Here is a 16,404-nt window from a genome sequence, read left to right as displayed (position 1 = left end):
GCAAATGAAACACGTGGTATATCCTATCTGGTAAGGAAACTATCGCAAGGAAGGATTGTTATATTAAATACTGTTAACTTATGGTAGTTCAAATTATGTGTTTTTTTCTATCTGTTTATGCTCCTCCTCAACTCCCAATTTAAAAAATGGTTAGAAAAAATAGAGACCCTTATTTATAAGACATATCAGTGTATGAGAACCATTTTTTACAGACCAATACAATTGTTTATAACTTAAAAAATATTGTCTTCAGTACTCATGTTCTATTTTTATGTTGCCATTTTCTTAACTTACCTCACTTGGATTTTGGAAGCCTTTCCTCTTGCCATTTAGTACATTAGCTTGTTCAATCTACAATTTTTGTAAAGAAACATAGATAGCTATGCAAACCAGGAGTGTGCAATTGAGGCCTAAAATAGCTATAGCGTGCATATGTTTTAGCAAATCGCATGAATGGCAATATCTTCAATAATGCATTAACTTTTATGAACTGAAATGTACACCACTTTACCACAAAATTCTCCACAGCAATGATTTACCAATTCCTATTTCAACAAAGTAGTGTCATGTTGTAAACGTGATATTATAATACCTTACGCATATTGTTCCTCATTTTATTGATGGGTGTGCAAAATCATATAATGATTTTGTTGCGAAATGATGCTAGATTCCATGAACATTTTGAGAAATTTCACTATTTTAGCATAATTTGGTTTGCCAGTATTTCCCCTCACTTTATTTAGAAGGACACGCACCTCCCACAAAAAGAAAGTGTTTTTGTGCTTTCTGCTGAAATCTTGCAAGATATTTTTGTAAGACGTGCACTTGGTTAAAAGAATTGTGCGAACTCACGTAATTCAAAATTTCAAGAACTTTCACAAATGTTCTGTGTTGCATGAAGTTTGAGGATTTCATGAAATTGACAGGCATATCTAAAATTTCACCTGGTTCTAATTTTATCTCCTTTGACCCAATATGATGCCCATTCCACTCATTATCAATACATTGTATACCATGTTACATAGTTAAAAAAACCTCAAGATTAAACTTCATGTCCCTTTCTTTGTGGAGCAGTTGCTTATATTCATAACTGATTCCAAACTAATTATGTTCGTACATCACATAATACCTTTTGGAGCATTTAACTATCCCATCTATTCAGCATCTAAATTTAAATGTTGCAAGACCCAAGACGAAAATTCAAATCCAATTAATCCATAAGAAAAAAACATTAGATTAATTAAAAACAAATAAAATAGCTAAAACGAACACTTACCCTTTCGGCTGATTGTGCTGTTCCAAAAAATATAGGAATAAAGGCTAACCAAATGATGCAGGTGGTATACATAGTAAATCCAATTGGTTTTGCTTCGTTGAAGGTCTCTGGCACTCCTCGTGTTTTGATCGCATACACAGTACACGTGACCATCAACAAAATACTATATCCAAGGGAACAGATGAGAGAAAGATCTGAAATGTCACATTTGAGAACACCCCTTGCATTTTCGGGATCAATGGTCCTCTGTTCTATGTAGTCTACAAAAACATGCGGGTGATCCACTATGAACCAGATGAAGACTCCCATCAGCTGGACGGAAATGAGGCTGAAGGTGATAACCAGTTGGGAAGCTGGGCTGATGAACCTTGGGGCCGTGACAGATTTTTTGCCTTGCTCGAATATTCGGTGTATTCGATTTGTCTTGGTGAGGAGGGCGGCGTAACTGAAACACATGCCAAGGCCCAGGAAAATCCGCCGCAAAGAACACACTATGATGTCTGGCGTTCCAATCATTAAAAAGGTTATTGAGTAACAAAGAAAAATCCCAGTCAGAAGCACGTAACTAAGTTCGCGCCCAGAAGCCCTTACGATAGGCGTGTCATTGTAGCGCACAAAGGTCACAATGACAAAAGTGGTCGCCACAATTCCGAGTATGGATATGAATACTGGCACAACGGCCCAGGGAGAGTGCCACTCCAGTTTGATTATGGGAATATCCTGGCAACCTGTCCGGTTCTTGTTGGGTCTCTTATCGGCAGAGCAGAGGTCACAGGTCAGCTCGTCGAGTTGGTACTGATACCCTTCACAGCGATCACAGTTCCAGCAGCAGGGCACGCCTTTGACTGGTTTCTTCCTTTCTCCAGGTTTGCATGGAAGACTGCACACCGATGTGGGATGGACGTGTTCTCTGCTATTCCACAGCATTTCATCTACCTGTGTGGGTGAGAGAAAATAATTAGACGCCATTTTATGACTATTTACCAATGCCAATATCCAAGATGCATGTTAGGTGTCCTCTCATACTTCAGTGTAGGATGACGCAGTAAAACATGTTTTACCATAAGTATGAACCCAGCTTCTTTCCCTCAGACTTGCATGATGAACATGCACAGGGCACAAGTCCTAAATATGGCAGGGGGGTACGGCGTCCCCCCCCCCCCCGTAAAATAAGTGGGGGGATGCCGTCCACCCGCGTGGTACCCCAACTCGAGCCCTGAACATGCACAATGACTGGGCTCAGTAAATAAATCATTCCTACGGTTGGGGCCTCGTGAGCATCATTAGTTCCCATTTACCCATTACTGCTGGCCAGACTCACATCTGCTTCAAGGATTTAGTGACTCCATCCAATTGAGTGTTAAAATCGATCATCCAGATAAAAATTGATATACGTGGTAATCACAAAGAAATAAAAATGTCAACCATTTACTAACATTTTATTCCCACATATATACACTGTATATTGAGCGCAATTACTGATGGGACAAAAGAAAAAAAAATGTGAATCGATCAACCCTGTAAAATTGAAGTCGACCAGGAAATGATTTTCTGTCCAAGTAAGGAATGATTGTAATTCAGAGAAATAAGATGATTTGCAGGTTTTCGGTATAATTGTATAACACTGTCACAACATATATCTTACATTTTAAAGACTCACAATTCACTTCTTTTTTTTCTGAGTCTCATCTAGTACGGACCAGGGGGAAATGTGCAAGCTGGTAATGTGCAAATACACTGTGCAACTGTTGCATAGCGACACATGCAAGGTGTTTACATCTGCCTCTTAACATATGAATGCACACCTATGTATGTGGAAGGATGCAAGCATGCAGCTGCTGGCGTTTGAGGCCTGGAACGCTAACGTTCATGGAGGCAGTGTGTGTGGGTTGAAGGATGACATTCTCTTTCCGGATTTGAGGATAGCAACGTCGTCGTCTTCTTCATTTCCCTGCATGTGCCCTTTAAGTCCAGTTGAGCAACTCTGAAGTTAGTTTGAAAATATGTCCTTGTTAGATTTTAAACTCCTTGCGCTGAAGGGGGCATGCTAAGTTTCCTTCACCAAGTCACAGTCAAACAATTTCGAACTCTAGCAAAGGTCTTTGAAAATACTGCGAAGACCAAAACAGAAACTGTGACATATGATACCTGTAAGGGAGAAATACTCCAACAAAGTATGCAGCTATGCTATCCCTGCCATATCATCCAATGGGAACAACTTGTGGGGTCGTTAATGCTCAGGCACCTTTTATACATCAACTGGTGGTCCTCATGTCCACCATTTTCATATATCTTGACAGGCTATCTGGAAAGTTGCTCTCCCCCCTTGATCCCCTTCACCGAGGCCCTCATAGTGGTAGCATATTTCCAGGCCTAGATGCACACTTGGGGCTGCTTATTGGCCCCTCTGTGTAAATTAGGGATTAATGTACTAACAAGTGGCGCACCACAGCACAGCAAGTAAAGTTGCTGTGCTGCGTTACTTCACCTAGAAAGAGCAAAACTGCATCACATCTTCAAAGAAAAGGCATTGCTGGCTCCATCCACTAACACACTGATGCTACCTAGCACCAACACAGGGCATCTTGTGCCATAGTGCAGGGGTATTTGCGTGGGGGTCAGGATAGTTTTGAATAGTAGGGAGAATCAACCAGGAATGAAGAAATATGTGAAGATCTTATTACTGCGCATTTACAACATTAAAGTGTTTTTTCAAACGAAGCTATTAGACGTATGCAAAAGTCTCTATGTTTTTTGGTTAGTTTCAAAATGCAATTTGTGACGTCATACTTTCTAAGCACCAACTCATCAGTCATGAAAGGAAAGGCACGCGTTTAGGCAGTAACATCACATCATGTAGGAAGAAATGTAAAACAAGCATGGAAAAAGTGAGAGCAACCGACTGAAGGGAGGACAAAGCAAGCCTTTTCTTAAACATTACTGTTCATTCAATTCTGGTAACCCAAAGCTCTATTCACAGGTTGGTCACCAAAAGAATGTAAAGAAATAAAAGTGCATTGAATAAATACATGTAAAATGCCCTAAGCCCTTTAGGTATGGCAGATAGGCATATATGGGCAAGGGTTTTTCGTATTTCACGTGCTACACAGTACTCACAGAGCCTTTGTTCTGTCCTTTTGAAACATAGGCACGTTAATACAGATATTAAGATGCTTTTAGAATTCAGCTTCAGGTTCTAAATAAAAATAACTCTTCAGACACATTTTTCCCTTTTGTTGGTGAAAGTATCTTTTAAAATCTTGGTGGCCTATGTAATGATAATATTCTTCATATTCCAGTTATCACCAGAATATAAACTATTATTGTTATACACGTTTTACATGTGGCTTTAGGCAAATATTTTCTCATTTCACATTGAGGCCTGCATTGCAAATATCAAGAGGTCTCTAATTTTCACATTAGAGTCTTATTCTGACAGCTGTATTGAGAAAATGATGTAGCTCTTCTGTAATATGATATTACAGTCAAGTTGTGTCACCTCAATGCCTGCTACTTGAGCGAGCAAACAGTGTAAAAAGCTGGTCAAGGATTCGCCAGATATTTCTTTGCTTGTATGGGAATGGATTTATCAACATTTTTTAAGTCTGGGCACCTGGAGGCTGCTACATCCCTCCCCATGTATGTTCTTGGATTGAAGTGTGGACATACATCACCCACATGAGTGAATCAAACATATGTCTTCACGAATCTCATGGGAGGCCTGAACTGCTGTGGGAAAATCTTCCGGTCGCCACATATCAAAATACATCCTTTGGCATGCTATAACGTCTACTTTTAACATTAGCTAACTCACATATATGTAGTGGCGTGATACATAAAAGACCTGGTTGCATAACGGCCAATCATGCTCAGTGTGGCCATAGTAATAAGATGGCAACATACGATTTTACTCTTTTGAGTGGATGAACCTTTCCCTTGATTAAACGTTTGCTTTCAATTAAAAAGTCTTACTTTTACAAGTTGACAAAGGAAAGGTCTGGAGAAATCATCTTCCCTGCTTGCCTCTGTAGCCACAATGTTCTACCCTGATGGAGGATTTCAACTTAGGGCCCGATTCACAGAACTAACTTAAGACAAAATCCTAAACTTACTACCATTTTGGTATTCAGGAGTCCTAAAGTTACTAACTTTACTACTTTTAAACTGAGAAGAATCCTAACTTTAAGACTTTCGGTATTCACAGAAGGCATTTAGGAGTCCTAAAGTTAGGACTTCTAACTTCTGTGAATACCAAAATGAGTAAGTGCCTTCTGTGAATACCAAAATGAGTAAGTGCCTTCTGTGAATACCAAATGGTAGTAAGTTTAGGATTTTGTCTTAAGTTATTTCTGTGAATTGGGCCCTTAGGGCCTGATCTAGAGTTTGGGAACAGTATACACTGCCACAAATGTGGCAGAGTATCCTGCATTCCAAACTGATGGTCTGCCCGGTCTATTTAGAGTTGAGCGGACCATTATTGCTCTCACTGACAAAACAGGGAGAAACTAATATTTAGCATATTCTCAGTTTTATTAACTGCCCTCACATTTCTTTAGATTGAATATCCCTAGGATGGAAGCAGGGAATTCTTCTCATCTCTGGAGGGACAATATCAGCATATCTAATGTTTTTCTTAAATAAATGCAGATCATAATCAAAAGAAGCTTGTTAGACCTGTCATTCTTTGAGTGGTCTTCCCCCAACTTTTTGCCTGCTTATCTCCACTGTTTGCTGTTTCTTTAAGTTGACCGTAGAACTCTAAGCACTTTACCATTGCTGACCAGTGTTAAAATGCACATGCTTCTCCCCTAAACAAGGTGACGTTGACATATACCCAATTGACATATTAACTTTACTTATAAGTCCCTTGTAAAGTTATAAACCATATACAGATGGCCTGTAATCTAAATGCTACTAGTGTGCCTGCAACACTGATTGTGCCACCCACACAAGTAGCCTTTCAAACTCTTCTCAGGTCTGCCATTGCAAGACCTCTGTGTGCAGTTTACTGCCACTTCGACTTGCCATATACAACCACTTGCCTAGCCTTGAGCTTCCATTTTATTACACATAGGTCACCTCTGAGGTAGGCCCTAGTTAGCCCTAAGGGCAGAATGTTGGGTAAGCAAAAGGTATTGCATGTCATTTCAGGTTTTACATGTCCTTGTAGTGACAAACACCTAAATCAGTTTTTCACCTCTGAGAAGCCTACTTCTCTCATAGGCTAGCATTGGGAATTCCTTAAAACACTTATAAGCTGTAATTCCTGGTGCTTCATATCTTTGGAATGGTATTGATACATCCTCTTTTGCAGTAAAGTTGGATTTGACATTATTATTTTAGAAATGCCACTTTTAGAAAGTGGACATTTCTCTGCTTGTAACTTTGCCCTGTGTGCCTGCAGCCTGTCTCCAATACACGTCTGGGCTGGGTGACAGCTACACTTTGTCCATTCCCTCTAAAAACTACAATCAACGGAAGGTGAGGCTATCCGCATTTTGAGCACACATCTGCATTCTGACCGGTTTTCCTGGGCAGGGATGAATGGGAAGGATTGACTCTTACACTTTAATAGGTAGTGTCCTTCACCTTCCACAGTTAGCCTGGCACACAGGACTGGGTGGAAAGGGATCTCCTTTGAAGTCATCCCTTACATCAAAGGCACTTTTGGGTATAGGTGCGGGGGCTCTGACCATATCAAATCAGTACACTATTTCACCTGAGAAGAACGCTACTGGAGTAAAGACAACTGTGCAATAGGGATTTCCATGTTGCCTTGACTTACTGTTTTGAAGAACTGCTTCTCTGCTCTGCTGAGCTGCCCTGCTGCCTGCTGATCTGTGCCTGCTGGGGGCAAGGTCTGGATCCATCTCCATTGATCCCAGAGTGACTCCAAGGGCTTGCTGATTTGCCTACTATTTTCTGAAGTCTCAGAGATACAGAAGACTTCCTGCAATCCTGCTGGTGGTGCTGGACGTTGCCATCTGTAAGTCCAACATTTTCCTGAGCCCTAGGCCTAAGAAGTGGGTTATGTATCTGATTTCTGCAAAAAACGATGCTCGACCTGACTGTGTGAGTAATTCCATTGCATCACCCTTCGACACAGACAGAGCAGCTGCTCAACGAAAGCAGGTCAAGAGCCTCAAGGCTTAACAACGACACTTTGCGTGGCTCAACGGTGACGCATTGCATTCATTTCAAAGGACCTCGATGATAACGCAGGACCCCCTTTGCACTGCTTGACAACAACGCAATACGCTCTTGACATCCACATTGCTCTAGCCAATGTATTTCTTCAGTGGGACCTGTCAGGGTCCTGTAGCCGGCCTGCCTTCTCTCACGGTCAGCTTGAACTTTGGATTGCAGAGAGGGGAACAAGGGAGAGGTTATCCCCAATGGGATCAATGCAGGAGTTACCCACAACAGGTCTACTTGAAGACACGCAACCAGAGGTACTGGAGATAGATACATTCCTAATTATTAATCTGTGTCAATGAATTTTGACTATGATTGAAAAAGAAGTTCCGGAAAAAGGTTTTAGCTTTGTACCCAGTACCACACTTAATAGTTTTTGATTTGAAAAAGACCTGAACACTCTATTTTGAAAGATTCGGCTAAAAATATTTTTTGAAAACAGGGAATGTCCAACTTCAGGGAATGTCTCAGAGCTGAAACCTAAGTCTACATTTACACCTCTAATTAATATAGTGGATACAAATATTGAGATTTTCTAAAGAGTGGTGGAAATAGAACTTAGGAAAACTCTTAATGGCCCCAATAATTTGGTAACAATAACCTGTCTAAATCCCGTAGGGAAGCGTTGAGATCATTGCAGGATGATGCTAGTATCACAATGAAACCCGCCGACAAAGGTGGGGTGTCGTGATAGTTGATACAAGTGACTATCGAGAAAGGATGTTAAAATTACTCATGCATCCAGAACATTATATTAAGATTCCGCATAGTAGGATAGAAAAACTCAGAAAAGAGATTGAGGAACTATTGACTACAGCGAGAAATGAAGGCTGGATCTGTGAAGAGGAATATCGATTCCTCTCTAACAGTACACCAATCGCTCCAGCCATATGTGGACTACCTAAGGTCCATAAAGACCTCAGTGATCCACAAATGAGGCCTATAGTAAGTAGTATCGGTTTGCTCTTAGAGCCTCTGAGTAAATATGAGGCCTGCTTTATCAAACCGCTAGTGCAACAACAGACCTCTTCCCTTAAAGATTCAGCACATGCCATCTCTACCTTTGAGGGTAAGGGCTTTAACGGTATGCAACTGTTACCACAGATTTTTTACAACGCATACCATTACAACGGATACTATTACAATGCAGGTAATTTTACAACGGATACCTTTACATCGCATTACACTACAACGCACATACTATTACAACGCATACCATTACATCGTAAGTATAATTATAGGTAAGTTTTTCTTTTTTTCTAAACATTGGGTTTTGGGGTACAGGGGTATTTTTAGGTTTTAGGGTTGGGTTTGGGTTTTGGGGTACAGGGGTAATTTTAGGTTTTAGGGTTGGGTTTGGGTTTTGGGGTACAGGGGTATTTTTAGGTTTTAGGGCTGGGTTTGGGTTTTGGGGTACAGGGGTATTTTTAGGTTTTAGGGCTGGGTTTGGGTTTTGGGGTACAGGGGTATTTTTAGGTTTTAGGGCTGGGTTTGGGTTTTGGGGTACAGGGGTATTTTTAGGTTTTAGGGTTGGGTTTGGGTTTTGGGGTACAGGGGTATTTTTAGGTTTTAGGGCTGGGTTTGGGTTTTGGGGTACAGGGGTATTTTTAGGTTTTAGGGTTGGGTTTTGGTTTTGGGGTACAAGGGTATTTTTAGGTTTTAGGGCTGGGTTTGGGTTTTGGGGTACAGGGGTATTTTTAGGTTTTAGGGTTGGGTTTGGGTTTTGGGGTACAGGGGTATTTTTAGGTTTTAGGGTTGGGTTTGGGTTTTGGGGTACAGGGGTATTTTTAGGTTTTAGGGTTGGGTTTGGGTTTTGGGGTACAGGGGTATTTTTAGGTTTTAGGGCTGGGTTTGGGTTTTGGGGTACAGGGGTATTTTTAGGTTTTAGGGTTGGGTTTGGGTTTTGGGGTACAGGGGTATTTTTAGGTTTTTGGGTTGGGTTTGGGTTTTGGGGTACAGGGGTATTTTTGGGTTTTAGAGTTGGGTTTGGGTTTTGGGGTACAGGGGTATTTTTAACCTATTTTTACAAATTAAAAAATTAAAATTAATTTAATTAATACTTTCAATTAAATAATATATAACAAATAATTAAATTAAATAATACATTAATAAATATTTACAACATATTTTAAAATTATATATTATTATCATATACTTACCTATACTTACGATGTAATGGTATGCGTTGTAATAGTATGTGCGTTGTAGTTTTTTGCGTTGTAATGGTATCCGTTGTAAAATGACCTGCGTTGTAAAAAATCCGTTGTAATGGTATGCGTGCTAAAAGTACGCGTTGTAACATCATACATCCGACTTTAACAGGGTGACCCAGTTTCTGGTCAACCTGGACATTGAAGCCCTTTAAACAAACATTCCCCAAGACGATACAATCAAAGTCGTGGGAGCACTACTAGAAAGAGTGGATCTCCATGGTGGCAGCATGGAATTCATCATTCAGTGTATTACTATGGTGTTAAAAAATAATTGTTTCTCTTTGAGGATGATCTATTCCAACAGGTGAAGGACACACGCATAGAAGCCACTTGTGCTCCCAGCTTGGCTTGCCTTTACGTAGGCGAGTTTAAGACCAAACATATCTTCAAAGAGGCGACACCTTTTTTTGGAGAACGTGAGCAATTGGCGCCACTTCATTGATGATATAGTTGTTATATGGGACGGCAGCCAGGAAGACCTTGAGGAGTTTAACTTATGGCTTCACTTAGGTGATCCTAACTTGAAATTTACAGCCCAGATTAGCAAAGATAGGGTCAACATTTTAGATATTTGTATCAAAGACACGGAGGGTAGTTTGTTGGTCGAGCTTAATACAAAGCCAACCCACAAAAATACACTTTTGCATTATGGGATTTTCCATCCTAAAGCCCAAAGGGACAGCATCCTGTTTAGGCAATTCTTGCGATTACGCATGAACTGTTCCTCTATTTCCGATTTTAATACACCTGCAGAGGGTCTCAAACTGAAATTGAAGGATCGCCGATATCCTAAAAGATCGATTAATCAATCCTACAAGCGAGCTAAACAATATGACTGTGATTATAAGTTGGACCAGAGTAGAACTAAGAGTCAGGATGCTAAGATGGATGGGATAGTATTCTTGAGCCAATTTCCAGACAGCTGCAATCAGATTAAGAACATAATTAATAAAAAATGGAACATTTTAAATAATGGACAAGAGGTACAATTAGAAAAGCCGCTCTTTGCATTCAGAAAAAATAGGAACATTAGAAATGCCCTAGTAAACACATATAGAGATCCCAAATTAAATGCCCAAAGCACTATTTTTCATACTAAAGCCACGAGTAACTTTAAATGCAGCACATGTTCAATCTATGAATGCTGCATTGTAGCTAAAGATCTGTAATTTAATGGTCGACATCAAGGGCACTGGCCTCAATAATTGTCGGAGTAAGAATCAAGTAAATCTTTTGATTTGCCCATGTGTGCTAGGGTATGTTGGGGACACTCGCCGTGAATTTAGGGTTAGACTGTTGGAGCACAAGTCTGCCCTTCGAAATATGAAAGAAAATGCCCCACTTACAGAACATTTTTCCAGGCTAAACCACAAATTTAATGATTTCAAGTGGTTCACATTAGAGATGATCACGGGTAGCAGGAGAGGTGGAGATCTTGACAAAAAAAGGAAACTTAGGGACAAGTGGTTTATCTGTCAATTAAGGACTGTACAGAATATTCTCAACTCTAGAGAGGATTGGATGTCGACTATCGGTTGACATTCCCCCCAATATTGCGGTTTAAGATAGAAACAAGGGGGTAAGTCCAGAGAGATAATAGACCCTTGCTGTTGTCCGTTTTTGATATTATATCATGGCATAGAGATGTACATGGAATGCTGTTGTTCATAATTTCCACTCCATTTATTTTAACATTAAGTGCCCAGCTCTAAAATGGCAGCACCATTCTCCATTAATTGCAATAATGGATGCCAGGTATCTAACACGATAACAGAGTCATGCCATAGTGCAATACCAGGAATGGGGCCGGGAAATAAGGGAGTATTGCTGTAAACCATTCTTTTGTTTTGTGGTATATTGTACCACATAGATGTACACCGAGCGCTGTGGTTTACAATTTTTATTAATTTTTGATACACTAGATGTCCACTACAAAATGGCAGCAGTATTCTACTTTGACTGCAGTAATAGATGCCAGATAAGTAAACCTATGACTGAGTTACATTGTAGTTCATGCGAGAAACATGAGGACGGAGGGGGTTTTTGAAATGGGTTGCACCCGTGAGACTCCGATTGATCTGGTTGAAGACAGGGATGGACGTGAAGGTACGCTACCAGTTTCCTCATATATTTTAGTAAGTGATAGGCCAAAGGTCTGAGATTTTCGCATGCGGGATATGAAAATTGAGGGTCCAATATTGGGACTTTTAGTCATAGTATCTCTGGTTATGGGAGGTAGTATCAGGCTCAAACTCCCCCAGGGAACGTATATCGTAACATAAAAATGAATTCAATACCGGGCGGTTTCACATGCTGTTGTATTAGTGGGATTGGAGTGCCGGTGAATTATAAAATGTAATAGCAGAGACCGTATTTCCGACTTTTATGGAGCTACGGCACTGTCTTGTCTAGCAGATCACTGAGACAAAATTTGGTATTTTTTTAGGTAATATGATATCCAGTAGTTCAGTGAAAACAAATCAGACCATACGACTGGACCTGATTTGATGGCCTTAAAAATTAAGTATAGAGTATTGTTCTTGAGGTGTGTCCCAATCTAATTAGGGTGTTATTTTGATTTTATGTTATTTTAATCACTGTGAGGCATACAATACTGGTATTTAGAGGACCCGAACATATCGCATTTTGCAGACGACTTTTTAACAACTTCCTAAATGTGAAGTAAATTAAGGGGGCCATAGTATTATTAAACACAAAGCCAAATGGTAGGTTCCTTTATGATTCTCTCTGAACTTAATGATGAGTAATGTCTATTTTAACTCTCGTCTTTTTTTTTAATACAGTTATTTTTTAATATATGAATTTCTTGTAAATCATATGATAACTTTGTGCTACGACTGTGAGGAAATAAAAGTTTGAATTTGAGAAAGAAATATTTTAATAAACTGTGTTGTAATAAGTTCAGCCTTATAGGTTTTTGTGCTAATGCATTGAAATTGTTGGACAGATCAGTGGTATTGTAGTTGGATGTCTGATGTATGAGATTTATTGGGTGTATGATGACATGTTAGTAAATAGGCCTTTATTAAGTCATGCCAAAGGACACTGTTTGTGCTCCTTCTTTGAACTTTGTATTGTGCCAGTCCCTTGTGACCTAAAGTAACTATTTGACTGTTAGTGACTTCTAAGGACTATTTTTGCACTTATTCTTTAAAAACTCATTCTCAGCTTCTACTGATTGGAATTTTGTTCTTTGCTCTCGTTTTACTCAGATAAATACTCCATTTTTTTCTAAACCTGTGCGGAGTATTTTTGTGGTGTTTTTATTGTGTTACAATGTGTATGGGTTGCACAAATACTTTACACATTGCCTCTGAAGTTAAGCCTGCCTCCTCTGCTACTTTTCTGTAAATTTCCATGCTACATGCCTTTTGATTCTATCTCAGAAACATCAACAAGACCCAGTGAAAGGTGTCTACATTTTTTCAGCATATTCTTAAAGGAGTCTTCTTCAGCTGCCATAATTTGATGTCAATTTTGTCATATTATTTAATATAAACTTTATATGTAATACTGATCAAACCTAAATGCATCCTTAGAAGTAGCCCCAGAAAGGCTTGCCATAACCTAACCCATTTGTTTCAATTGAACATTGTTGCTTATTGTATCTTAGTTGTGCACTTTTGGTCCAGTACTTAATTCCAAATATTAGAAGATTTAGCACTTTTATCTCATATTTGTTTTAGCATGGCAATTGATTTATGAGTTAGTTTGCAATCAATTTTACCCAAGGCATTTGCACCAATGTATGTATACCCGAATATGAGGCCCACATGTTGATCATAATTTAAATTTCAAGAAAAAGTTACCCCCAGGCACTTTGGGGCAGATTTACGAGCCCCTTACGCCACTTGTGCGTAATTTCTCCCATTATAAAAATGGCGCAGAAATGGCGCAAGGGGCTTGTAAATCTGCCCCAATATATTTATTATTTTCAACTTCTAGGGGTATCTATTCCAAATGGAGCTATGCTTACATTTATATTTTTTGAAGGACCATTATTTTAGTCTTTGCCATGTCGGTTTTTAGGTGTCAAGTCTTGAAGTATACTGTCATCAGAATAGATAATGCTTTGAATATGTTTGTATAATTTTGGAAGAAAATACCAGGCTAATGGCGGTGCTTCAGGGTAATCAGATATGTATATGCAGAATAACAGTGAAGCTAAAAAACTATACTTGCCACAAGCCATCAGATGTTCCAATTTTCCTAGTTAAGATCCAAATTTTCACTTAATTGTTCTTGAGTTCGTGAATCTTTATGTAATACTCTTACCAATTTCAACCATCCTGCCAGTATACACCAGTTCCAACCCTTTTTTTCTAATTTATTCTTACCGATTGAATCAATTTTGCATGACAGGTAGATAAAATAAACATATAAAAGAACTCTTTTTTGCTTCATATATTTTTCAGCTGGTACCCTTAAAGTAAGACATTCATCAATAGTTGAATGTTTAGATCTAAAACCAATTCCATTTTGGTAAGATTTCAGTTGTTTCTAACGAGTCTTCTAAATGAGATATAACATGCAACATGTTATCCTCATATTTAATTATTACAATTTCAGTCCTATTTTACTTTAATTATTAGACTTTTTGATAAATAATTTTATTCATTTTAATTATTGACTTCTAGATAATGACACTGTTTGGTGCTGCCTTAAATACATGAATTCACTTTTCTCAGAGAGAACCTTATTTCTACAGCTTTTCTCATATTCCGAACTGCAGTCGTTTTCGAAAAAGATGAAGTAACTTCTTATAATATATTATACAACAAATACCATTTTTGCACATTATAAAATGATATTGCAAGCCATCCTGGAGGTCCATAAACCCTATAAATAAACTCGGCCTCCAACCTCATTCCTCTATATAACCAGCCGCCGCCGGCAGTGGGAGTACCTGCAGGGCGGTGATGTGATGTGGGGAGGGGGAGGAGCAGGGTGGGGGATAGTAATGTATGGATTACGGAGATTTACAGGTAAGTAAACATTTAAATAAATAAAACGAATTTCGTTGAGTACACTGCATCACCAAATGCTATGCAGTGCACGCCACGAAATTCATTTTATATATTTAAATGTTTACTTACCTGTAAAACTCCATAATCCATACATTACTATCCCCCACCCTGCCCCTCCCCCTCCCCACATCACATCACCGCCATGCAGGTACTCCCACTGCCGGCCGCAGCTGTATATAACCACAGAACTCCTTAGTGACTTGCATATAGGTCTAATGTACGATGATAAGTACTTTTTCCATATATAATGTTAACCAGGACTCCTAAGTAAGTCATGATCAATTCTCACATTTGTTGTTAGCCCTTGTACCCTAAAGAAAATATTCAGATCTACCAAATATATTTATTTGATAATAATCATATATCAATACACGCATATACTAAACATATCCAAATTGATAGAAACTTAAAAGCACAACATGAGGTTAAGTATTATTATACATTCAATGATGATTCTGTGAGATCCGTACAACTACACTGAAACAATAACATTTGCGTTATAAAGATGAAATAATGACCTTCAAGCTATAGTGACTGAAGGTAATAAAGACTTCTAGTAGTTCAAGAATACCTTTTTAGAAAATCCTTCTTCTCTGGTGGGTTATATGATGAAGAAATATGTGTGTGCTCATTCCTAATTTGCCGATTCAGTCCAGATTGAGAGGGAGTGAAGTCCAGAGTTTGGGACCACATCTAAACAAGGATGGATTAAGGCCTTCTGCTCTGTGGGTCTTCTACACAAGGAGGTATTTGCAGCACAGATCACACGTACTTTCTGGGACGTGATCTAAAAATCTTTGAGATTCGTGTGGTGCAGGACTGTTTAATGAAGTTTATTTTGAATGATGGAGGCAGTCCAACAAGTTCAGGCACACAGAGTATTATGTTCATAATTGATATTCTGATGAATAGTGAATGGCTTTTTCTTCTACAGGTCTACACTTAGGGTAACTGCCAGCTTTCAGCTCCCGTGTTCTAATGTAGAAATGAGTAGTGTCTGTACCACTGTGCTACCATTTTCCAACCTTTACCTTTTATCATTAATGGTAATTGTAGCTTGAACAACATTCCTTTAACAGTATTTGTGATGATGTTGTACATGTAAAGCTTAAAATCTGGAGCAAGCCAATACATTAAAATTAATTGCCAAGTTGGGAGAGTGAGCATTTAATAATGAATATTGACAAGGGAGTACCTGGTAAAAGTAGAAATTCTATAGTTGTATGGTTAAGTTCAAGTTACAGATGTAATGTCCATCTCCAAAGATTCCCTGACATAGGAAAAGATGTGTGCCTTTTGCGATCCCACTACAGATAGTCTCAGCTGTATTTAGCAGACAACATTGTAAACAATACCTCTGCTCATGATCATAATTTTTTAGCTTTCTTGTCAGTTATAGTTCATTCCTTTTGCATTAGTGTTTCTGCTCCCAGCTCTGTATTTGTCTATTCCCAGGCGCACAGCTATTTTATTCTTGCTTTTTATTAACTATGGGGTAGTCTTGAACTGCTGCTGCTGTGGAACAAATTCTAATGTTTTTAATGGGATTTAACATTTCATCTTTAGCACTTCATTACAGTGCATGCACTTTCTTGTTCTCTTCCCTCTGTGCTGCTTCCCGCTTCACTTGCCTTTCCCTTCCTCTGGTTCTCTGTGCTGCTTCCCATCCTTT

At 39.0% G+C, this 16,404-nt stretch overlaps 1 protein-coding gene across 1 annotated transcript in view; it reads right to left on the bottom strand.

Annotated features, from left to right (window-relative positions):
• Positions 1 to 16,404, bottom strand: part of LOC147750721 (metabotropic glutamate receptor 8-like) — a 2,581,536-nt gene that overhangs the window by 368,592 nt on the left and 2,196,540 nt on the right. The window contains exon 9 of the mRNA XM_086967414.1: positions 1,277 to 2,212. Coding sequence (XP_086823540.1) covers positions 1,277 to 2,212 — 936 coding nt within the window. The remainder of the gene's footprint in view (positions 1 to 1,276; positions 2,213 to 16,404) is intronic.

Source organism: Lissotriton vulgaris, chromosome 1_1, assembly GCF_964263255.1.
Source record: "Lissotriton vulgaris chromosome 1_1, aLisVul1.2, whole genome shotgun sequence".
NCBI lineage: Eukaryota > Metazoa > Chordata > Amphibia > Caudata > Salamandridae > Lissotriton > Lissotriton vulgaris.
Note: the sequence above shows the minus strand (reverse complement) of the source record. Positions and strands in the feature narration are given on the sequence as shown.